At 33.5% G+C, this 27,053-nt stretch overlaps 1 protein-coding gene across 1 annotated transcript in view; it reads right to left on the bottom strand.

Annotated features, from left to right (window-relative positions):
* LOC106875018 (ubiquitin-conjugating enzyme E2 L3) overlaps positions 1-26,647 on the bottom strand; it is a 38,009-nt gene extending 11,362 nt beyond the window's left edge. Inside the window, exons 1-2 of the mRNA XM_014922970.2 lie at positions 26,476-26,647; positions 70-165 (exon numbers count right to left, since the gene is read on the bottom strand). Coding sequence (XP_014778456.1) covers positions 70-165; positions 26,476-26,502 — 123 coding nt within the window. The 5' untranslated portion in view covers positions 26,503-26,647. The remainder of the gene's footprint in view (positions 1-69; positions 166-26,475) is intronic.
* Positions 26,648-27,053: the final 406 nt, after the last annotated feature.

Genomic DNA, 27,053 nt, shown 5'->3' with positions numbered 1-27,053 from the left:
GTGTGTGTGTGTGTGTGTGTGTGTGTGTGCGGAAAAGAGAGGTTAGGAAATGAATGAAAAACAACTTACAGGCATTAATAGGCAGTTCCAAATAAGTATATTATTAGTATCAACAATGATGTCACAATATGTTTTGTGGTTTGTAGATTTCAATTCAGCTAGTTCCTAGAAAAAAAGAAAGAAAACATTTGGGAAAGTTCATTTAACAGTTATTGAACAAATTACAAAAATGATTAAATAGGTTTGTTAAAAGTATATATTTTCAGCATTTGAATAATATCATGTAACTACTTGATGTGATGAACTGCCAGAGAAGTTAGTCAACAGTGGGGCAATTCAACCATTTTACTAGTAGACTGGTGGAAGAAACATCAATCAAAGATTATTTCTTCACTATAAAGAACAAGCAAACAATTTTGAAACACAAAAATGATATTCTTCAAACAGTAGTACTTGTTACCATATGACTTGTATGATAGCAAAGCTCTAATTAACCATCCTGCACACATATAGATATGAAATTTCAACATTTTGCAAGCCATAGCTCACTGAAGAATGCACTAGATGTGTTACAACATAACACCAGCTTTTTAAAGAAAGTTTTGTATAAAAATATTATAATCATTTTAAAACAAAAATGGGTGTAAATCACTGCAAAAAATACACATGCACCAGTACAATACTTTAAAAAATAATGTACAGCTTTTATCGATATAAATTTTAATTCCACTCACAAACTGAATAGAATTAAAATTAAAAGTGGGTAAGAAAATTTTTTAAAAAAGTCTAAATACTTAGGCTGTTGATGTCTCATATCTGAGGTTGGATGGTTGAAAAGCATATTCTCAAGTCCTCCAGGGTTTGAAGTTGTGACCTGTACCTGTTCTAAATAATACTCATGTTCATGGCAAAGAAAGTAGTATCAATAATACACAAGAAAAGAAAGAAGGCATTAAGTGCTTTCACTGTGACGAAGGGGTATTTCTGCCTGAAAGACAACCAGAATGAGGTTGCTGAGCCCTGCAAATTCAGTATTTATCAGCTCATTTTCTGAAACTGTAAATTTTGCTGACTGGTATACATGTAACACTAATAGGGGGCTCCAATAGAAGATAAGGAGGCATTCTATAACGATCTACAGAACTGTTTAAGCAAGTGGCAGTGAGGCCACTGAAGTTTGTGGATGATGGAGTCATTGTAGCATTGCCCAATAACTGGTGTGAGTTATCTGTTGGTTGTCCCTGACAAAGCATTCTGCAGTGACTTACTCACCCTCATGAAGCATGAGGTTGAATAATTACAAGAACATGCAGGACTTATGAGTGGAAAGTCATGCAATGAACAAAGACCAACATTGTGTAACATGTGCTGCAAGTCACAAGTGGTCAACTTCATTAACTTCAAAAAGGCCTTTGACAGAATGCAGAGGGAATCTTGATGTATGGAGCACCCAAGTGCTATACCAAGATTGTGCGATCACTTTACCAGGGAAAAGAATACTGACAAAACCAGAAGATGGAACAGATTTTGGATCATTACAGGAGTGCATCAGGGTTGCATACTGCTCCACTTTCTTGGCCCTGCTGGTGGTGAAATTGGTTATGAGGAAGTCCATGGAGGATGCAATGTAAAGCATCACAGAGAGAGAGAGAAAGAGAGAGAGAGAGAGAGAGAAAGAGAAAGAGAGAAAGAAAGAGAGAGAGAAAGAGATTCACAGACTGAAGGTCTGCAACCCCTTAGTATCATATCTACAATAATTGATTGCCAGTCTCAGCAATGAAATGATGAAAGTGATGGTTATTGGTAAGGCATAGCAGTACATCTGGTTGGAGGTCCACATGCAAAATCATTGATTTGTTCACATACTTAGCAGTAACATCAATAACAATGAAGACCTAGGTGATGATGTTGAAAAGAGAATTGGTAAAGCTCCAGCTGTCTTCCAGAACCTGAAAGCTGTATGCCCTAATTCCTACATTAATGAAAGTACCAAACTCTATAAACATCCATCATTTTGATGACAGTGACATATCCCTGTGAGAGGTGGAAAAGGTAGGATTTATAAAACTGCAAATGTCTTCTGAAGTCATTGCCTTAGGACTATACTAAGAATTTTTTGCCATGATCACATTACAGTCATAGAAAGAGTCAGGCTAAGTAACCTACGAGATACTAATTCCATGAGATGTAAGCTCAGGTACATGGCATGCATGCCTATGAATAGACCAGTGACAACCACACTAAAATTGAAGCCAGTTGGGAGCATAGGAGATGTAGCAAACCTATCAAGAACTGGTCACAAATTGTGGAGGACTTGACAGATGTGAGATTGGTCTGGGGGCAGGTTCATGAAAAAGCTTGCAGCTGTGGTGGCTGGAGTTCTCTGGTTATCCAAAACTCCATGGAGATCAGGTGGAATCAAGATGCAAGGTAATTAACCAATCTCATCAGAAGTTAATGATTATGGAATGAGGGTTTCTGTGGGGAAAGCAATGTGTAAAAACAATTAGAGTTTTTTTGCTTAGCCAGTGCAAACAAATCCTTAAGTTTCCCATCTGAGAATGGACACTGAGTATGCAGATACTAATTCATGCTTTCCATAACAACAAGAGAATAGTAATAATTTAGAACTGAAAATATCTTATAAACTACTTCAATAAACAAAGTATCTAGAATAAAAGTTTTTTCAAGATGTCTAATACAAACCTCTTTGAAAGCCAGGAGCTGAGCCTTTTCAGTTAGTTGATTCATTCAACTGAATGAAGGTGGGGAGGACTGATTCTTTAAATACTAACAGCTATCATTTGTGGCTAAACATCTTGAGATACATTCAATGCATTAGCTAATAGATTATCTGAGACAGGGATGGTAAAAAACTTTTTTCATATTCTTTGAAAGTTAGAATATCTATAATTTTATAACTTAATGATATTTTGATAGACTAAGTAATTGTATTATTCCGTAATTCAGTTTATGGAACTACAAACAGAAATTGTAAAGTATGACATACAAATTTCAGGATATAAACTTGTAATATAAACTGTAAAGAATATGGCTAAAAGGTTGGCCTATCACACAGCAGTATCATTTCCAGTGACTATGTACCCTACCACTACTATCATTATCATCGTTTGACATCTGCTTTCCATGCTAGCATGGGTTGGACAATTTGACTGAGGACTGGCGAACCAGATGGCCGCACCAGGCTCCAATCTGATCTGGCAGAGTTTCTACAGCTGGATGCCCTTCCTAACGCAAACCTCTCACCATACTACTATATTATTGTATTACTTATTTCTAAATTAGTTCTTTCTCTTTAAATGTTTTTTTATATGTACATACTGTAGAGCAAGTTTAAAACTTGTTACTTTCATATATAATAGTGGTTGCTTTTTTCTTTTGGAATGCATCTCAATTTACAATATGAAAATCAATGATAAAATAGGTTTTGCATTATGGAATTCTTCACAGTCAGATTTTCAGGAACATATGGGTAAATTCTAATTTTGAAATCTAAAATATAACTTCCTTAATACCTATGTGTTCCATCTTTTGTCCCATTCCCAACTAATATTTTCATTGATCTTAACATACATCTACCTGCACTCTTCACCACCTCCTCATCTTGATTGTGTGTAATAATCCAATGATTTGGGGCTTGTCTCTACCTCTTATCAAACATTTCTCATTTTTGAATCCGAAGTAATATAATTACCTTTTGCTAACACAGAAGAACATCACTTTCTTTGGGTTCTACTGTTTTACTATTTGATGTGGATTTTTTGCCTTTCACAGTTACTGTTGGATTTAACTAACACAGCAAGTATGGTGCATTACCTTTCTAAAGATGAGTGAAAAGAAATCAAATGAATGTGAAGGCAATAGTGTGTAAAGAGATTACAATGTAAATCCAGCATCTAGCTTTCCTAAAACTTTATTTTACACAAAAAAAAAGATGCAAAGGAAATCCCCACCAGCCATATAGCAACCCCCACCCTCCAAAAAACATTAAAACTAGCAATGTCTACAGTGGGAATACATATGTAACACTAAAGACAAAATTGGGTTGAGCACTCAAGCACTCATTCTTAAATACCTGGACAATGTTTTGTCATGGTTTTGAAGTGATACTTAAAATGGAAAAGCTTAAGTGTGTGGATTGATGATCAAACTTCATTAATATTAAAAATTTGACAATTTGCAATAAATGGAAGGTGAAACTTCTGATGCAAGACCTTTTCTTTTACAGTAAAGGCTAGTTTGAAAAATCTAAGAGGCACCTTAATTGGTTCAACATTAAAATGACAGAGGAAGCTGATAATTAGGCAAATTTTAGGCTGCTATTAATCATGCTAAGTGAAGAAAAAATTAGCAATAGACTTTACAGCTTCTAAAAACTTAACAAATGAAAGGAGAAATGTTGCTAGTGATTTTCAAAATCTGAAGGCTTTCAAGGGCTATGTTAAGCTTAATCTATATGTGATTCAGTGTTCAAGTAAGACTTGGATGACAACCAGCTTTTTCCAAGACTGGTTTACAAACATCTTTTTTGTTCCTTTTAGACACAGCACAAAGCTACCTAGTAAACTCAGATGACCTTTCTGATTATGCAAGTGTGGAATCTAATGGATTGAAGAAGGATAACTAATTTCAAAGTAACTTATAAATGATGGGGTCAAGTTGTTTGGCTAAACTCTTCAAAGTGGTGCTCCAGCATGACAGCAGTCCAATGAATGAAACAAGTAAAAGGTGGAAGATAAAATTACGGAAGCATTCAACTATGAATGGTGTTTTTGACCAGAATGTACCCATGATTTTACAGGTTTTCCACCAGCAGAGACTACATCAAGTTCAGCACACTATTATGATGCTGGCAAAATGATGTAAGATTTGAAGAAGTTATTGAAGACATCAATGAGTTGCCAGGATCCCACAGAGAAAGTTTTGTTTGATGAGGGGCTGATGATGTTAGAACAAAAGTGAGCAGCATAACAAGAGGAGAATATAGAAACTCTATCAATGCCATTTCAGTTTGCTGTAAAGAATGTGGCTAAAAGGTTGGCCTATCACACAGCAATATCATTTCCAGTGACTATGTACCATACTACTATATTATTGTATCATTTATTTCTAACGTAGTTCTTTCTCTTTAAATGTTTTATGTACATACTGTAGAGCAAGTTTGAAACTTGTTACTTTCATATATAATAGTGGTTGCTTATTCTTTTGGAATGCATCTCAATTTACAATATGAAAATCAATGATAAAATAGGTTTTGCATCATGGAATTCTTCACGGTCATATTTTCAGGAACATATGGGATGCCCGTATCTGTTAAAACTATATTATCATTTTATTCTAGCTTTATGTTTTGAGTTCAAATTCCACTGCAGTTGGCTTTGTCTTTTGTCCTTTCAGGATTGATGTAATTAGCTTCCTATTTTCCTTAAAGTTGCTGGCTGTGTGCTAAATTTAAAAAGAATTATCATTATTCATTGCTATACTTAGATATATCTCAATCTTAGTCATTAGTAACAATGTTTCAGCTGTTATACTCCGACATTATTCAGATGCCTGTTGCATGCAGTAAGAGTTTCAAAATTTTGAACTGAACTCTCTTCAAGCCATTGAGATAGATTGCTCCCATTCAGAGATATTCTTGTATTAGTTATCCTTGTAACAAAAATTTGCAACTTTAAATTGTCTTCCAGCATTTTATATCACTGACTGTTCCATAAAAGTTGGTGACTCCTTTTTTTCCTCCACAAATGATCAGTGATGTCTGATTTTTTTTTTGTTTGTCCATAGACAGACATGATGTTCCTCTAGTATTATTTTTAGTGTGAGGTAGTGGCTACCCTTATCTTTATATTGTCTGCCACAGTTGCAAGTGATGACATGTTATACAGTTCTTACTCATGATCTTTTCTGACAGAGGCATTATTTGGGAGAGATGTCACTCATAGTTGTATCAAATTATGGAACCCCCTCCCCCCACATGCCCAGAAAACAAACCAGTAACAATTTGTCTTAGAAAGACAAAGAACATTCTGAAGATCAATGGCACAGACAACATCAGGAGAGTATCATTTTTTTTTTGGTATACAAGTCAACGTTGTATATAGTGTAAACATTGAAAAACTGATACAATCTTTACAATCATTGCTGTAATTCACATGGAATTTTTGGTCCTCCAAGATGTCTTGGTGTACAAGTTGACCTACCTTTTTTGGCTGTAAATTTTAGTCTGAAATATTCACCTTGTATACCAGAAAATACAGTATTCAAAAGCAAGTCTAATCTTCAGGGACATCATTCTCAAACAAAGTTTCAATGGAGATCATGTATAAATACTGTATTCTCTTGCAGTTGTGGCAGAGAATACAAAAGAGAGAGTAGCCTCCTATTAAAAGTAATGCAAGAATATAAAGCTGTAATCTATAAGAAGACAGAGAAAGCAGGCATGGCTGATTGTTTGTTGGGGGGAAAGTAAAGTCAAAAACACTGGTGGGACAAGATAATAGGCAGAGGACAATACTGGAAGATGTTCGAAAATCAGCTCATATGCAGGACTGATAACCAACTCTGTAGACATAGCATAAAGTAAACAATAGATGGGAATCTTGGAGTCTTTAAGAAAATAACATTAAGCTCAAGACCATAAAAAAAAAAAGCACTGATTAAGTGTAAAGTGCTAGTGCATGTATGTATGTGTATATATACGCACGCACGCACGCACACGCACACACACACACACACACATCCAAAGCCTGAAAGACACGGGTTCCAGTTAGAGTCCTGTGAAACCTTAAGTAGCATGGAACCGTATCAAATTGTTTTAAATGATTATACACACACTCCAAGTAGAATGGGGAAAGTGGGGCAATTAGCATAGGAATATCCCTAGCATGTACAATGGAATAACTATGTAAATAATCTGTACCTGTAGTTAGCTCAAAAGATTCAGTTTAAAATTCCAAGAACATTACTAATTGCAATGGATGTTTAAAAAAAAAAAAAAAAAGCTCCAGAGAATACAATGGCTTTAATGTGACTATTACAACCAACTAAAGGACTGGTCTGGAAATATCACAGTATAATAATTCATTTCATAAATTCTGCTGAAAGTATATTGTTGGTTAGAATTAAAATCCCTATCCTCAATACAGTGACATGGATATAGTAATAATTTAAGCACAAAGCCAGCAATTTTGAGGGGGAGTGGTTTAGTTGATTGTCAACCCTGGACAGATTCAAGTTGACCTCAGCAGGATATAAACACAATGAACCAGAACAAATACTGCAAAGCATTTTCTCCAATGCTCAAACGACTGCTAATCCATTGACGAGATATAATTATTTCTAATATAAGCAAGCACAAGACCAGCAATTTTCAGAGACAAGTTTAGTTGACGCACTACCCTGAGTAGTTCGACTGGTACTTTGACTCAAGAGAATGAAAGGTACAGTTGAGCCAGAATGTAAAGATCTGTAAATAATACTACTAGGCACTTTGTCTACCACTCTAAAGATCCTGCCAAACCAACTCTCTAATTTTAAGAAACCACAGACACACACAGAAGAAAAGCCTCATCAAAAAAATCTTTAGGAAGAAGTGAAATGTGCAAAAAAGATGAGATTTTTGGTACAATCATTTTCCATGTTACAGAAACTCTGGATATATGGAATTCCATACTGAACAGAAGTTGGAAAATATGACCACTAACTTTAGGGTACAGTTTGCAATTCTTACTCATACAGAAACTCAAGTAAATTTAGCAATTATAAAAATTTCCTGAATCTCACCAAACACATTCACTACTCAATATCACTTACTCATTCTGCCTGAGCATGCACTAATTCTACCAACATGATTATTCTTTGATCAACATACTTGTCAGTATCTGCTTACTTTCTTCTTAGCACTCCATCCTTGACTTTGATCTTGCCACTAACTTTAACCCTTTAGCATTCACATTATTTTGTCAAAAGTAATGCTTATTTATTCACATTGTTTTGAATAATGCATTATCTTTTAGCTTTGCAATTTTGAGGAGTTAACTTATTGTGGGGTTGGTGTGAGAGGTCACATCTGGTTTGTTTAAATATAAGATAGAATATTTTGGCTGAATATGGCCAGTTTAAATACTGAAGGGCTAATCAAATAGCACATGCTCCAACAGGTTTCATTTACTCATATTTTTGCATCCAAAGCAATAACAAAACATTTGTCAATGCAGAATATCACTACTTTGCTTGGATTCTAATGTTTTACTATTTGGTGTGGTTTTCTTGTCTATACTGTTACTATTAGATTTAATTGAAGCATATAGTACATTACCTTTATACAAGGGGACTGAAAAGAAACCAACTGGAAGACAGCAAAAATGAATCAAAAGCAATTTCAAAGTCATCCAACATAATCCTGTTTTATAAAGGTTTAATAGGTGCAGGAATGGTCCCCAACCACATGGCTTTGTGCTCAATCCTACTGCATTGCATCTTAGGCAAGTGTTCTCTATTATAGTCCCTGGCTGAACAAAGCCTTAGAACAGGAGTGGGCAACCTTTTTGAGAGTGCATGCCAAAACTGGCAAAATCTGACACAAAATTCCATGTGCCAACCAATTTTTTTTTTGAGAACATATCAGGGTACTTGATATTTCTTAAGAAAATGTATGTTAAGAACTTTTTTAATAAATGATAAAAAAAAAAAAAAAAAAAAAAAAAAAAAAAAAAAAATCACCACAGAGTAGTAAAACACAATATATAATGATGGATAATGTATTTATTCACCTTCAAAGTTATATCTAAACAACAATGAACCTTTGCCACTTTCAAAAGAAAGCATCAAATAAAATATCAGTCCAGCAGAAAACTTGCTGACAACCTTTGCCACTTTCAAAAGAAAACATCAGTCAGATGAAATATCAGTTTGACAGAAAACTTGCTGACTCAGATTATTAGTGGAAATTCTGCTCCTGCATCACTGATGACTGATTTTGTATTGGGGTTTATATTTTGTAACCTTCAGAAATATGCATGCACTCCTAGTTTCATCTGTCAGGTTACTCCTATTACAAAACTTAAAGTTCATCACTGAGAACAAGGATTCACAAGCATATGAAAACATGGATATTAGTGCTGTTGCAAAGTCTTTTAAACTGGAAAAATCTTCTGAAATGGCATTCCAAATCCTTTACAATTCATTTTCTTCACTCCTCTCTGGTACTCCTGTCTCTACTTTTTTTCAATACTTTCTAAGACTATGCTAAGGTCAATAAATTTTTGCTTCCAAATTTAGCTACTTTGAAATTCAATCAACTGCATTTCAAAATCAACCATGTCTATCCATGAAAACATTTGTAAGTTTAGTTCTCCCAGTTTGATTAATGTCTGGAAACTTCATGAATTTTGCTATCTCTTCCAGTTCACTGAATTCAGCAAACTTTGTAAAAAAACTGCTCAACAGTTTGACTCAATGTTTACAAACAGCTTTTGAAGGCATTAGCATTCTGTTCTGTTACCTTTTGATAGATCATTGATGTACCTCTAGGTTTGGGAAGTATCTAAATTTCATTGTTCACATCCCTCTTAAAATCTAGTTTCATTTCAAAAGCCTTTATGTAACCAAACATAACATCAAGTGTCTTACAAGAGCCCTGTAATTTAACATTCAAGTCATTCAAATGTTCCCAAAAATCTGCAAAAAACACCAGTTTACAAACCCACAAGATGTCAGACAATTCTTGATAAGAAACATGTTGATCATTCAAAAAGAGCTTTATCTCATTTAAGCATTCAACAAATCGTTTCAGAACCAAACCTCGGTTAAGCCATCGAACATTGTTGTACATTTTCAGTCCTTTATATACAGATTCTACCCCATTCTGCAAGAATACAGCATAATGATGACATTACTGCTGTAGCGTGCATCGAGAGAAATTTTGAATAAGTAGGTGAGGCAGTTGTCTTGTCAACAAACACTGGCCGATTCTGGGAGGAGATCATTAAAGGTAGGCCTAATTTGTAATGTAAAATGTATATGAGCAATAAAAAGTCACTATATACTATTGAAAGTCATTAAATGGTGAATTACTAGAGAGAGGGTTTCGCATGCTAGAAACAAGTTATTGGCATGCCAGGGGTTGCCCACCCCTGCCTTAGAAAATTAAAGAAACCCGTTTTGTATGTGTGATGATATTTTAAGCAAGCATCACCATCATACAGTGTTATTCATTTCCAATCTTCTGTGAAATGTCTGGCTAAGGAGAAATATTACCTTACTTATGATAGGAAAGGTATTTAGTTGTTTAAAAACTGCTTCAACAAATTCCATCTGACTTGTGCTAGTATGGAAAAGTAAATGGTAAAATGATGATGTGCAAGAAAAACTCAGCCATTTGCTAAAACATTAAAGCTTACAATGAGTATAGTAGGAACAATATGTGAGAAAAGTAAATTAGGTCAAGAATCGAGTAACTACTCCATTAAATGGACAATTTCTCCCCCCCCACCCCCATAAATCTGAAGTGATGTGTAAAATGGAATAGCTCAAGTTCCATTTAGGTGTTGGGATCAGCAATCAGACTGGATATAATGCACTGATAAACAGTGGTCATTCAAGTAAGAATATAAATTTGTACAACAATTTTCAGAAAGTGAAAAGTACAACTTTCAATGCAAAACCTTTTCTTTGTTAGTAGGCTGGTTTGAAAATCTTAAATGGCACCCTAATTAATATAAAAATGACAGGTGAAGCTGTCAGTGCTGATACAGAGGTTACCTCTAATTATCTTGAGCTGAGAAAAATTACTGAAGACATGTTTCTAACGAAGAAAAATCAGCACCAGGCTTTAAAAAAAAAAGCACCAAAAGTCATCTGAGGCTTTTATAGAAAGAAATGTGGCTGGTAATATGACATTAAAGCTCCTACTTGTGTATCAGTATCCAAAATCCAAAGACTATGCTAAGTTTAATCTACCTGTAATTTGGCATTCAAATAGGAAGGCTTGGATAACTACCAGCATTTCCAAAACTGTTTTACAAGTACAATGCCAGGTGTAATTATTTCCAACAAAGCATCACCCTTTTAGACAATGCACTAAGCTACCCAGTGAACTTAATATTTCTGATAATGTGAGAGTGGAATAACATACCCAAAAATATAACTTCCTCAGCCAATGGATCAAAGCAATAGCTAACTTCAAAGCATATGAGAAAATTTTTGGGAAGAATAAGACTGGAGTTAGAGACATCTAGAAAGGGCTTGACACTATGGATGCAGTGGATAATATAGCTGAATCATGGGATGAAGCAAAACACACAGCTATGAGTGAATATGTTGTGGCGAGAGTCATTGACACCCCTGTGGGATTGGAAGAATGGACTAGCCAAACTCTTATAACGAGTAGTGTATTAGTTGAGATGAAAGTCTTAGTTGTTGAGAGTTTGTATTTATTGGAGTATTGTGCTTAGTGAAGTAATCTGAAGTACATCGTGTGATGACAGTTGTGTCTATCCCCACTTTGTGAAATCTGTATATTCAATGTATAGAAGGATATAAAAGTGGCAACGAGTTTATTTGAAGCTTATGTTGGACATTAACATTTTGTTCTGATAAAAAAAAATTTCAAAAACCCAAAAATTAGTTTACATGGAAGACTTAGCCTTTGTGGTACTGTTGCAACAGCAACACAGTTACAGCAGCAATAACAACAATACCAACAGTTGCTGGAATTAATGTTGAAGTCCTCAAATACTTCAGGTTCGTTCTCACCAGACGGTGTAGCAAATGCAATTTCAGAATTCAGTTATAACACAGAAGAGAAGATGGTATTACTTTTTCTGCATATTTCCAAAGATATGAAGAAATCTTTAAAGAGGAATGCAAAAATTGGATGGACAAATGAAAAGGTACAACTACTTTTAAGAAAATTATACTCTGCCGAACATGAAAAATGCGCTAACTACATTATGCAGGGGGGGGGAAAAAAAAAAAAAAAAAGGGAAATTTGTTTCGATGAAACAAATTAAAAATTTTCAGTGAGAGGAGTTCCCTGTTCAATACTCAGGATTGTTTGAATCTAGTAAGAAAAAAAAAGAAAAAAATCATTACCTATGCTGGAGTAGCCAATCGAGAATGTGAAAAATTTAAACTAAAAGAATTAACCCTGGGCATCTTCAAATGTATAATTTTTGTTCACGGGTTAACTGCAAGCAAAGATGCAGAGATACGTGCCGGTTATTGACAAAATAAGAACAAGACCAGAATTTGACTTTGCAGGTAGTGGCAGAGGAATGTCAGAATTATTAATCTACGACATGACACAAAGAAAATCAATGAAAAGCATTACTATCGCTTACAAGACTCAATCCATGCTACAAGTGCAGAGGTTTACATTTTAAAAATAAGTGTGTTTAAAAATTTTAAATGTTTTACCTGTCAAAAAATCAGACATAAAAAGCTCACATTGCAGAGTAAAAAAAAAAAAAAGGCGGAATGAAAAAAAGTCTAGGAAGGTTTTCTCCACATAAAGTCTAGGTGAGGCTCAAAAAAGAAAGTTTGTGTACATAAAAATTAATAACGTGAATGCGAAGTTACAGCCAGATACAGGCAGTGATATTACAATTATTAACACCGAGACATGGAAAAAAAAAAATAGGAAAGCCCACATTGATGGAAACTTTAAAAATTGCTAAAGGTATCTCAGGAAAAAAATTACATTTTTTGGGTGAAATGACAAGTTACATTTTGGGGTAAAACCTCGAAAGCAAAATTTTTGTTAAATAATGCAACAAACTGGTTGGTATTGACTGGATGGAATTGTTTAACTTATGGGACCTCCCCATAAATCTATTCTGTAAAAATATAAATGGTTTTTCCTCCAGTAAAAATAAGTCATCAGATGAATTGAAAGAAAAGGTAAAAAAAATTTTTCCCTGAAATTTTGTCCGATAAATCAAGTCCTTGTGCCAAGACAAGGGTATGTTTTCAAAGAAAATGCCATACCAGTATTTAAACCAAAATGAATGGTACCCTTTGCAGCGATGAAACAAGTCAATGAAGAACTAGAGAGACTAGAAAAAAGTTGGAGTTATCCAAAAAGTGGAATATTCTAAATGGGCAGCCCCCAACTGTGTATATCAAGAAAAAGAGTAATAAAATCAGTGAGTACTGATTTTTCCACTAGGTTAAATGAATGTCTTAAAAAGTGCCACTATCCGCTACCTACTCCGGAAGATATTTTAGCAGAATTAAACAGTGGAAAGATACTTTCTAAATTGGATCTCTCTGATGTGTACCTACAAATTAGAGTATATGATGAATGCTTGAAATACCGAACAGTTAACACGCATAAAGGACTGTATAAGTACAAGAAGTTACCAATTGGTCTAAAAGTTGCACCAGCGATTTTTCACCAGATTATCGATACAATGTTAGTGGACTGTGAAGTCAGAATTCCTTATCTGGATGATATACTCATTAAATCTGGGGATCAACATGTCGAGCACATAAAATATGTATTTGAAACAAGTATTACAGCTTTACCTTGAGTGAAGAAAAGTGTTAATTTTTCTTACCGGAAATAAGATATTTAGGACAAGTCATTGACAGAAATGGATGATGACCTGACCCATCAAGGGCAGATGCAATTAAAAATATGCCTCCTCCGACTAATAGAGTGACCTTACAAGCATGTTTAGGACTGGCAAATTACCAAAATTACATCCCAAAATATGCATAAGGTTAGGGCTCCACTGAATAATTTGCTGAAAAAAGATATGAAATGATATTGGTCAGAAAATTGCCAAAAGGCATTTGACGAAATTAAAAAAATATTAATACCTGATTTGTCATTAGCTCACTTCAATCCTGCAGCAGAGATTGTTGTAGCTTCAGAAGCTTCTGAGTACGGTATAGGAGCAGTAATGCTACATAAATATAAAGATGTTAACACGAGGGTGGTGGTTCATGCCTTACGTTCTCTGATATCAGCAGAGAAAAATTATGGTCAAATCCAAAAAGAAGCTCTAGCAATCATTTTGAAGTGAAAAAATTTCACAAATTTTTGCACGGTAGAAGTTTTCATCTACAAGCAGATTACCAACTGTTATTATCGATATCTGGGTTGAAAAAAAGGAATTCCTACCCATGCTGCTAATAGGTTACAACATTGGGTTGTGATATTAAACTACGATTTCAAGAAGAAGTATATTCCATGCTGATTGTTAATCAAGATTGATTTTTTAAAAATGCGGAACCATTTGAAGATACTGTGATTGCCGCTTTGTGAGAGAAAAATGAAATTGAAAAGGTTTAATGTCATTTGTGACCTGCCAGTTATTTTACAAGACAAAATTGAAATCAGAAAATGATAAATTCATTATAAAAATGAAAGAAACACTGAAGGCTAAAGAAAATATGTGTAACACAAATGCAAACCATCTCTCACTGTGTGACAATCTGTTGATGTATGCACAAAGAGTTATAGTGCCAGACGCACCACAAAAGTGTTTATTAAAGGAAATCACTAATGAGAAGTTATGTATAATGGCCAACAATGGACTGTAACATTGAAGAGATTGAAGAGTTGGTGAAATCCTGCAGAGGTTTTGCCCTTGCAGCCAAGTCACCACCAGTAAAATTCCAACAGTGGCTTAAAACTGACAGTCCATGGACTAGGCTACATATAGATTTTGCTGGACCAATAAATGGCACAAATTACCTGATTGTAGCAGATAGTTATACTAAGTGGCCAGAAATATGTAGATGTAGGAAATCAACCTCTACGGTAACAATAGAATTTCTTCATGAACTCTTTGCAAGATATGGTGTCCCGGACACCATAGTATCCTATAACCGTACACAGTTTATGGCGTATGAGGTTTTAAAGTTTTTGCAAAATGTACGCAATTCAACATGTCTACTATGCCATATCACCCAAGATCAAATGGGCAAGCAGAATGGTTCGTGGATACATTTAAAAGAACATTGAAGAAATTAGGAAACCAGCTAGTTGATGATGTGCATTGACACAATTCTTGAAGGTTTATAGGATAACAAACACTTATTCAGGCAAATCGCCTGCGGAACTAATGTTTGCTCGAAAAATGAAGTCAATTTTTGACAAGCTGTTACCAGTAAAACGAATAGGAGAAAGCACTAAAAATATGACAAAGTATTTTAATATGAGTGACAAGGTGGTTTTCAAAATATATAAAAATGGAAGAAGGTTAGGAAGACGGAATAGTAACAAAACAAATAGGCAAAAGGATGTATATGATAAGAGGTGAAAATTCGGGACACAAAAGTCATTTAAACCAGCTAAAAATTAGATACACAGAAAAAGAAAGATACCCATGGAAGTGCTCAACGACACCTTTGATGTTACAACGCCACAAGAAGTCAAACCTAAACATAGCACAAGAAAGAGGAAACAGAATGCTTGGAAGTAGAGCCTAAATGGAAGAAATATTAAACTTCCTTAGGAAGTCAAATCTCAAAGGGGGAGATGTTGGGTGATAGTCATTGACATCCCTGTGAGATTAGAAGAATGGACTAACCAAACTCTTATAAAGAGTAGCGTATTGGATGAGATGACGGAAGCTGCAGGAGTCGTTGAGAGTTTGTATTTATTGGAGCATCGTGTTCAGTGGAGTAATCTGAAGTATGTCATGTGAAGACAGTTGTCTATTCCTGCTTTGTGAAATCTGTATATCCAACATATAGGATATAAAAGAATAGCATTTGGTAAAACAGCCAGATTACCTGTGATTTTACAAATTTTTCAACAGCAGAAAATTTACAGCAACCCAGCAAGAAATTGTGATACTGATAACTATAGGTTTTGAAGAAGTCATAGATGATGGTGTGGCTTAGTTGCTAGGATCCCATAAAGCTTGTTTAATGAGGAGCTACTGATGCTAAAGCAAAAATGAGCTGAAGCACAAAAAGATGTTACAGAAATCCCACCTACTCCACTCCAGTCGGCAGTAAAGAATATGGCTAAAACTTTGACAATTATAGAAGAAAGTCAGTTTTTGGTGATAACAAAAAATACAAGAGCAGTTCGCAACAAGATCAGTTTCTATAGAGCTGTAGAAAAGAGGTGGAGCATTTTAAATGTAAAACAGCTTCAAATAAGTTTTTGCACTTTCACTTCCAGTAACTTCCACTGCACTACCATAACAAGCATATCCCATTCTATGATGTCATAATCAATATTCCCAGATTATTCTTATTTATTCCCTAATGAATAAGCAAAAAACATTTTTCTTTTAAATTTAAAAAATGAGAATACATACTGTATGTGTTTAAAAATTCACATTTTCATGCATAAAAGTGATCAAATTACATATTTTTGGTTAAGAAACATTGATCAGTATGCATCTCAATTTAACAAAGAAATCAATGTCAAAATTTTCTGGAACATGGAATTCTTTAACACAGGGAGTTGTCTGTATTAATATCTTATACAGTATATAAATTTAAGAAGAGTAAATAAAATGGAAGTATTTATCAATTTTATGAATTGAAATATACGTATCCCTGGATAGGGATACGAAGCTATTGCACAAATACTCTTGGTAAATAAAATGAAAATAATTTAGTAAAAGAAGTAAATCATTTGGTTTTTAGGACCCTCATCCCACACTTCATTGTGAAAAATATATCAGGAGTGAGGAATAGAAATTGAGTCCAGATGATTGAAGGTCGAAAGTACGACAGACATTCACAATGTTATTTTAGTAATACAAATGTCTCAATTCACTGACAACCAACTAAACACTCCAGGTTTTTTTTAAATATCTGCATTTTCCATTTTACCACAAAAACTTGTGTACACCTGTGGACCATATACAATTATAGAGTACCATAGCAGTGGTTGCAAATACCCAATTCAGATTGTTATGAACTCAAGCAAATAAGCTAAAAATGTAACATTAAGAATATGTCAGTGGTCTAGTAGATAACAGCATTATTACTCTTAGTTTACAAACAAAAAGGTTTCTAGTTCAAATTTAGACTAGCACTGAGTACATATCAAGAAAAAAACGATGACTGAAATCCAACTGATTAGATATGAATCATCATCATCATTTAATGTTCATTTTTGATGCTGGCATGGGTTGGATGGTGCGACTGAAAACTGGTAGTCTGGAGAGCTACACCAAGTTCCAGTCTTATTTGGCATGGTTTCTATGGCTGGATGCCCTTCCTAGCACTATAATAATTCTAAAAGATGGCTACAAACATGAAAATTAAAAATATTTAAAACAAGTCCATTCATTCAAAAATGGATGATTCACAAAAGTCACTATTTAACCATTCAGAATTAAAACATGGCCCATTCAAGCCCTCATCATTGACAGTTTTCAGACAAAAGTTGGTTTCTGACATGATTATTTGAAATACCTACAATGAATATGAACTAATGACCTATGATTCACAAGATGTAGTTTAATATATTATCCAATATTCAACACAAACAGATGTATTTTCTATACATCATTTACACCGACTCCATTAATTCCTTTTGTATAAAAGACTCAATATTTTAGCATTACATGATCATAAACTGCACAACTCTATCAACAGAAGCAGGACTGAAGAAACAAGGTGTTCAGTTGGTTTCAAATAAAAAGATTAAATACTAAATATAATTGCTACTGAAAGATGACAGGGCCACTTGAGAGCACCAAATAATAAAACAGTTGGGCACATCATTAACAAGAAAAATGCCAGAAAATTCTTTGGAATATGAGAAACTGTTGGACACATTCAGTTATTGTTATGTTTGAAAATCAGTTTTTTGAAAGGTCAGGAAAAAATACATACACAAAATACTTCTACCATACATAAAGCAAAATGGCTATCCAGACTACTTTACTATAGGCAACTTGATATAGACTAAAATACTAGATGATGGAAATATTGGCCTTAAGGTGCTTTGATTAATTTATTCTTTTATATGAAAAACCTAGCTCTTCAATGTAATCAATGTAAACTTGGCAACTTGCTCTTGCTACCCAAAACATCGTTATAATATTTAAAAAGAAGGAATTCCTAAAAACAGAATATTCTAGAAGAAACTTGCTTTAGTTTATCTTCAATTTCAAATATAACTGTTTGAGTGAAATTGTGAAGATTAGTTAATATTCCAAATCTACAACTTATCATTGTGAATGCAGGAAAAACTGCAATAAAAATATTTTAAATAAGCAATCTAAAATATGTAAAAAGAATGTTAAATAGTTATGTCAATGATTGGTAAAAGAAAATGATTTCACATCAAAATTTGAGAGAAATTTTGCTTCAATCCAATTAGTACAATGCATTTATACATAACTAATTTACTTTGCTATTTATTGCATAAGAAATATCAAGAAGTAGTATTATCTTTCTTTACTCTTAAAATACATATTCTTTTCAGCTCATGTTAAAATGCTCGACACCAATTTCACCTACTCATCTACATACCATAGTGTGAGGTGGGGACCATTTAAATATTTTCTGCAAAATTTCCATATTTGCATGAGAATACACTTTCTCCATAACTGGCACTGTCAGTTACAGATGAGTGTTCCAGTTGATTCAGTCAATAGAACATCCTGCTTGTGAAATTAATATGAGAGTGGTTGAGAACTCCCTAGACATGCGTACCCTTAACATAGTTTTCAGAGATTAAGCATGATACATAATGTGTCATGGCTGGTCCTTTGAAATAAGGTACTACTCACTTTTTTGCTAGCTGAGTAGACTGGAGCAACATGAAAGTGTTTGGCTGAAGGACACAACACACTGCCAGAAATACACTAACCATATGCCTTCACTATACTTTCCCTAAAATCCAAATTTTAAAAATGTAACAATGCTGCTATTATTGTTCAGCACTCAATTATGTAATAAGGATGGAACCTCTTGTCAGCCAGGTAGGGGGAAGCAATAGTATAACAAAATGGATGATGCATGTTTTGAACTACATAATATATAGTTAGTAATTTAGCACCAGGCACTAAGTTATTTTCTGTTCAGTCCATTTATATGGAACTAAGAATATAAATAAAAAAACACAAGCTAAATAACTAAAAAATGGAATATATTGGTTGCCAGATTATTTACAGTAGCAAAAATTAAGATTAGGCCAACAAAGAAACTTTAGAAAAATAAAAAGGAGTGGAACAACTCAAAGAAACCTTAATGATTCTATATCATGTGGAACATTTTGGTAAAAGGTTGATACACAATGGGTTCAAATATAATTAAACTCACAACAAACTAGAACTGAGCCAGTAAAAGTCATAACATTCTGAGGATGAGAATATATGTCAATCTGAAATTGCTGTACTCTTAGCTACCTTTGGCAGAGTGCAGAATACAAAGACGGACTTAATCTAAAACTACCCCAACTTACAGGCAGCAGAAGTCATTGAAAGGTCATTAAGTGTCATTAGCCTTGGTCAAGTGTTAGCAGTAAAATAGGTGGTGGTGATATCATTAGAGTCTGAAACAGTATAAATAATCAAAATACCAATTCCGGCCAGTTAATCTGCTCCCATATATGGAAATGACCAACTGGCTTTTACAATAGAACCATAAACTACTTACTCTAATTTTAGTTACTTGGACATTAAGTATGACAACTCAAGTAGACAGACACTATTTACATATAAGCAATACTAAGACATTGGTGAATAAAAAATTCTTATTAAAGTTGCCAAAAATTTATTGAAAGACATGTCACACTTACTGAGTGGCTCTCACACTCAGCGACTAGGCATAATTGCAAAGTTTTAATTAATGCACATTATCCGAGATGAAAAAAATTAAAAGCAGTATCTAAATGAATTTAAACCCCTAAGCAACCCAACATGTTAAGACCCACCACCTTGTAGAGGTTTGGCCATAAGAGATGTGAGGCAAATTCCTTTCCAAGCTATGTTGTTTCCTTCAGAGCAATTATAACGCAGAGACAAAAGGATTTTGTATTGTTTGGCTAAAATTCAATCTGTAATGATTATAAAAAAAGAAAGAAAGAAAAAGTAATGAAAACACAACACAAAACTGGTTTGAAAAGATTAGATCAATAAGTGTCAGCTTCATTGATAAACTTAGCAAGCATCCTTCATAATATGTGATTATCTGAAAGGTTCAGTCAGATTTAACGGAAACAATAATTTGACATGCATATGAGTGCTTGCTAACACCTTCAACAATGAGCACACTAAAGGGAAGGATAAATCAACTGTGATGTCTTCTAAATAGGAACCTTGTTTACATTAAAAAATAGAAGCTATACTCTGCTTATCTGTGAAGGTAACATGCTCTCAATATTCATTCCGAAGCTAACTTGTTAGGATGAATCTGCAATGCAGTATTATAATGAATATCTACATATTCAAATCTAATGTAAATAAGTCAGTTCAAGATTTGGTCGACTCCTAACAAGTACTTTTCACTAACAACTTTCAAATTACACTTGCATCTGTCTTTCCAGCGTTCAATGAAATTATCTATTGCCAGTCACTTTCTCAATCAATTGGTACTCAATATTCTATACCTAGCAAGAAGACATTATTAACTAATTACTTTGTATCCTTCTTTTACTTCATGGCATCACTTACAAATGGTTGATACAGCCTCAACTAGTGCAATACCATTCCTTCATAGTAACACTTCTCTTCATGTACACTGAAAATATATATTTTTCAAAAGAATTTCATTCCAGAAGTTGACTAAATTTGAAATCGGTAATTGGTATAGATAGCCTTTTAGTTGTACTTTTTTTCTATAATTTTCGAAAAGGGCCACTGTAATTATTTACGACCAGTATGAAAACTTCGAAATTATATTTTCTAGGTGAGATTTGAAGTTATTCTCATCAAAGCACAATACATATGAATTCATAATTTATTTTAAGTACGATGATACATGTACAAATGGCAGTGCTCCAGCATGACTACAACCAACTGGTTGAAACTAATAAAATTTATGAAAGGTGTTGAAGAATACAATTTAGTAAAATACTTTCAATATTTTGTCTTCAACAAATTCTAACTGTGAATTCACAAATAAGGTTGAAACCAAAGTATTGAATAAAGATCTCTCTATACTTTGCACTATGTGATTTTTTTCAATTTCCTAAAAATATTGTTTCTGAAGCAATTTTCAACACAAGGCTTATATAATTATGACTGTATCCAGGAGCAGCTGCTTCTCTTCTGAAAATGAATAATTCAGATTATCAAGGTACAAGCCTGGTTTTGTAGTTAAGAAGTTTGCTTAACAACATGATTTTGGGGTTCAAATCCCACTGCATGGCATCTTGGGCAAGTATTTACCAGAGTCCAGGGTTGGTCAAAGCCTTGTGAGTGGATTTGGAAGATGGAAACTGAAAGCTTACATATGTATGTTTGTGTATGTGTCTCCTTGTCTTGATGTCATGCGATAGTTCTAACTGTAAATGAGCATTGCCATCATACAAGCAGCATCCAATTCCAATCTTTTGTGAAATCATAAGGCCATGGGGAAGTATTGTCTTACTTGGAAACAGGTGAAGGTTAATGACAGGAAGTGCATCTGGCTGTAGAAAATGTTTCAATGAATTCAGTCTAACATGTGCAAGCATGGTAAAGTGAATGTTAAAACAGCAAAGTCCTTTTTAAAACCATCACATCATGGATTATTAGTTAACATTTACCATTTCAATAACAGCAATTGACACATGTTTGTACTATGAGGAGTTTCAAAGAAGTTAAAATGTAGGAGAGATTGCAGTTCTAGGTTATCATTGCAAACAAAGATTAGATTATTAAGGTAGAATTAGAGATAGTTATAGATCTTTGGGGAATACTCATTGAGTGAGAAACCAATAAAATAGTGAGTAATAAAACAGTTCAGAATATGTAGAAGTGGAAGGTCTAGCTACATTTTCACAGTAAATTCAATGAAAGGCTTTGGGAATTTCTCAGATAACTCAGCATGTCATTCTTCACATACAAACCATGGAAAGAGAATTGTAGCTACTGTTAGGTTGACTGGAACAAAACCAAGCACAACTAGGTGTTTGTAAGATTAAGGAGGAAAAAAAAACAACAACCTAGTGGCAATTGTTAGCAATTCTCAAAAGTAAAGATAATTTCAGTTAAGAATTTCTCAATTTACCTCACTACATTAGTAAAATGTCAAATATGGGTTTAGCTTTCTGAATAGAAATTACTGAAGTTGTATCACTGAATGATGATTATTGATAATGTATTGTATGAATGATAAACTTTCATAATTCTAAACATGGTTTTAGTAGGGAAAGATAAAAGCTGTACAGAAATAGAATAATTTATATCTGAAGGAAAATGAACTTTGTATCAACCTTTTAATATTCAAACCAGCCATATCAAGCCCAAATATGCTTCTTGTTTTATGTTCAGACTGACCAGATCAGGCCTCTTATACCTACTCTACAGTGTCAATTTAAAAATAAACAATCCCATCATTGAAATCTCAAGGCTACAAGATAATGATAAATACAAAACAATGTGAATAAAGAACCAATGCACTTAACGCTAAAAGGTTAAAGATGAAAAGTTTACGAGATGATAAAAAAAAAAAAAAAAAAAAAAAAGACTTCAGTGAGGTTTGTTTATGCAGAAAAATTCTGTTTGTGATAATGATCATGATCATGGCTAGATCTGGTTTTAAAAAATGGGACTTTGGAGTTGCATACTTGGAATTAGCAATCAAAAATAAGGTTTGTGAAGAGCTGAAGTTGTAATCACTTAGAGTACTTAGCAGTGATCTCAAGTTCTCTAATAATGGAACATTTCATAGATATATAAAGGCATACTGATAATCAGCGAAGAATAAGTCATAACTGTATGTTTGCAGAATTAAAAGACTAAGCTATATGAAATTAATGGCCTAAGTTCAACTGATGTAAATTAGGTCTTTGTAAATTAAAGCAGCAACTGAAATCTTTATTTTAGACATACTGCTAAGTAAAAGGATTCTTAATTTAAATTTGTATAGCTATGTAATGTAGCAAGGAGATATAAAAATGAATTTTCTGAAATGGTTTGTACTGATGTATATGATAACTATGATCACCCAAATCTATAACTTTTAAAATGTTACAAAGTAGCCACAAAGGAACCATCTAAATCAAAACCATAATGCTAGAAAATTTTAGAATAACACTATATCTGGCAAAATACAATGATTCTATAGCCAGTAAAAAGTATGAATTTACAACCATCAGGTCAACTGAAGTGTTGCAAATTTTAATTGCTGCACCAAAGTTGTTTGATTAGTCATGTCACAATCATTTCTCTCTACATTAAAATAAATGATATAGAAAAATGTTAGTTTAATCATAGTCAAACACTGTTAAATAATTAGGGTTTAAAATGCTCAACAAAAATAGACTTTTGAAGTTAGTTGAAGCTAAAGAAACAAATATGAAGAGGAAGACAAAAACAAAATTCAAACTAAAAAAATTTAGAAAAAAATTGAATTTCCTTCAATCACCAAACAATGCTATGAATTTCAACCTCCTGATCAATGTTTAGAGTTTGAGATCTGTATGTAATCTTCATTTGTCTCCAAAATGATAGAACATGTAGCTTTTTAAATAATCACAAAGATAAACAATTTCTGTGAAATGGTTCAGTTTGCATAAAAGGATTATTATAGCACAGAGACTATATACATGATGATATTAACATAGTAAAGAGCAATCAACATATAGCTCATATTACTGTTGACCACAAATTTCTATTCACTAGGTTGGAGAAATGCTTTGGCATATAGGAATGGCTAAGTCCTGAATATCAAACATTAATCAAGGGAAAACAATATGAAAATCAGTATATTTAGTGGTATGTCATAAGGATATCTTCTGGGACCAATACCTTTCACTAAGTACATACTATTTTCCATTGGTATCATTATTTGGAAGTATAACCTATTATATCATGTTTATGCCGAGGGTATGCAATTTGTGTTTACCATTTAGGCCAAGGCAAAGTAATGCACAGGACGCAAGTGATAAAACTACTATTTGTTTATCAGAGATTTTAGATGGTTACAACCTTAAAAGTCAAGAGAAGTTCCATTTAAGACAGGAAACCAGAAAGAACCCAAATAATATACCATCTCTATTCACTGGTAACTGATGTGTGTGTCACTAATGAAGCTAGAAGCTAATTTTTCATAGACATGAGAATAAACAGGCATATTACTATGGTATGTTAGTCGGCATCTAAGAAATAATGGTATGATTAGGAAATACTCAAAGCAGGTGACTGAAATATTAGTGTATGCCTTTGTATTATCATGGCTGGACAATGGTAAACCGTTATTTTATGTCCTACTTCTCGAACTACGAGCAGAAATTTGACAATACCTCAGAAAATAAAAAGGCTCTACATTGGCTGTAAGGTCCCAAGCAAAATTTAAGCCGACATTCAAAGCTGTACATGGATTTGCTCCTCAATATATTAGTGAAGAGATCGAAAGAGAGAAAAAAAAAAGTCAAAAGTGTTGAAGATCAAGTGGAAATGAACTCTTCATAGTACCAAAAACTAAAATGAAGAGCTGTAGTGATCGTACTTTTCGTAAACCTGCTTGAGCGCTCTGCAGTGAGCTACCTGTCTGCTGTACAAAATGCACCAGTGTAGGCATTCAGATCAAATTTGAAGAATTTTCTTCCTCGGGAAATACTATATTTACACAAAGGAACGATTGATGCTTATGAACATTTTTCGTTTTGATGGATTTTAGGGTATAAGATAAGAAGCGCATCATCACCATTATTAATATTATAGGTTTAAAGACTTAAACCTATCAACCGTATACTAGGTTTTAATAGCCTACTTTCTCTTCGGATAGTTCCCCGTATAGTAACGGTAAACAAATAATATCAAATCAACACATCATCGACAATAAAATTTCATATCTTCACACACAAAAGAAAGAAACATTTCCAGACTATTACTTGCATGACAAAAATCAGATACATTTTGAAAAATGGACAAGAATAAAAGCCAGTTAAACATGTGAAAGTCGCAATCCGGTGCGAATGGAGAACAAGAAGTGAATATTAAAACACGCTGCGCAAGAAAAATACAGCTAGTGATGAAGCAAACCGGTGGTAGTGAAACGACCAAGTTAGTTTTCAGTTACTAACCACTCTAGATAGATACAGAAATACAGGATGGATACATAACGCAGAAAGGCGACAGACAGGTTCAACAACCATTTTGGTGAAGGAAGCTATCGTTTCTTTAACTGAGATGCAACCATAGAGATATTCACAAATGCGTGCCTCCTATTTACTGTACATTTAATATAGCATCATTGGCACCAAGCTCAGTGAGGAGAATAAAATAAATCGAATCTTTTTTTTATTGCAGAAAATTTCCCAAGAATGCAATATATATATATATATATATATATATATATAAAGCCAAAACGATAAAATACTTCAAAATTTCTGATTTCAATAATCATACTTCTACAATTCTCTGTAAGCCATCGTCAAATTTTAACATCTGCTAGAGACATCGACCAAAATGCTTTTTCTAACACCCAGTGTTACTTTTCTCTCTCAGTCTCTCTCTCTACATATATATATAAAATGAAAAATAGCAGTAAGCAGGTAAAAGATGAAATATTCTGGTTGAATAATCAGGAACTAATTCAAACGAAGTCAAAAAATTTAATAGTGGAAATATAGAGTATTAATGTTGGGATAGGAAAAATTAGTTATAAACTATCTAATTATATTGATTAAATAAGAAAAAAAGAAAAACAAAAGCAGTGGAAGAATAAAAAGCGAAAAATCTGATAATGGGGGGGGGGGATAAATTTTAAAAAATAGAACGAAAAGGGAAGTAAGAAGGAGCAAATTGGTTACATTTTATATATACTTTAGGTTAGAAAACTAATTTAATTAGTCTTACAGGATATATATATATAACAAAATTATTCAATAAAAATATTTCTAAAAATACATGTGGAGTAAATTGGGAGGAAAAAAAAAAAAAGAGGTAATGAATAAAACAGTGGTGTTAGTGAATATTGCTATGTCATTTCATGTAGTAACATTATGGACTGATGAAAGAAAATGTGGTCAAGAAAAGCCAGTAATAGATGAGATTTACGAATCAAACAATTGTAGAAAGACGATAGACGTACACTTTAAGAAAATTGTAGAATCTCTATAGGAAAAGAGAACAATGAATATTTAACGCCGGTTTGCTTGCCATTTTAACTTTACATTATATTTGACGCCGATACAGAATCACCCTAGCTTTATTAAGGAGGAGGGAAGAAACGGCAATACGACTTAACAAGCCGCAGTAATACTATTCGGGTTCTTTGATAACAAAGAAGAATTCGCTTGAAGACGAAAAAAATGAAAATAAGAAAGTAATATCAAATAAATTAATGGATGAAAAAGGAAGAAATGATTACCTTTTGCAACCTTCTCGTGGCTGCCATGTTCGTTTTCGTTCAAGTATGTGTGTAAGTGTGCTTAATGCTGCCTAGCTAACTGCGCGTAGGTTAGATAAGATAAGATAACTCCGCCTTGCTAGCAGACAGAACATTCACGGAATGGGGAAATCCAGAATTGAAACAGGATTCTGGAAGTTATCAACTAGATGATCTTCCTGATTAAGCACCAGATGAAGAAATGTTATTAAGACTTTATTTATAGTTGTAGTATTATTAGTAGGGATGGTGGTAGTTGTATTTATAAGACTGAAATTCTATTATCATTTACATTGAAAAAAAAATTAATTAGAAAATAAAATTTTTTTTTATTATTTGAATTAAAATTTATTTTGTTATTTGAAATAAAATTCAAAATTATTAAAAAAATATTTCTCCTGTTTGCGTATTTAAAATAACAACGAGCAATTTTCTCATTAAGCCATCATGTATGGAATTTCAGTTGAGTCATAATTTTATGTTGGCAGACACGTGTGTATGTATGTTGATTGGAGGAATAATTTTAATTTCCATGTAAGAGATGGATTGAAAGATATATA

The sequence above is a fragment of the Octopus bimaculoides genome, chromosome 1 (genome assembly GCF_001194135.2).
Source record: "Octopus bimaculoides isolate UCB-OBI-ISO-001 chromosome 1, ASM119413v2, whole genome shotgun sequence".
NCBI classification, from domain to species: domain Eukaryota; kingdom Metazoa; phylum Mollusca; class Cephalopoda; order Octopoda; family Octopodidae; genus Octopus; species Octopus bimaculoides.
The sequence above is the reverse complement of the archived record's forward strand: the minus strand, read 5'-3'. Positions and strand labels throughout refer to the sequence as shown.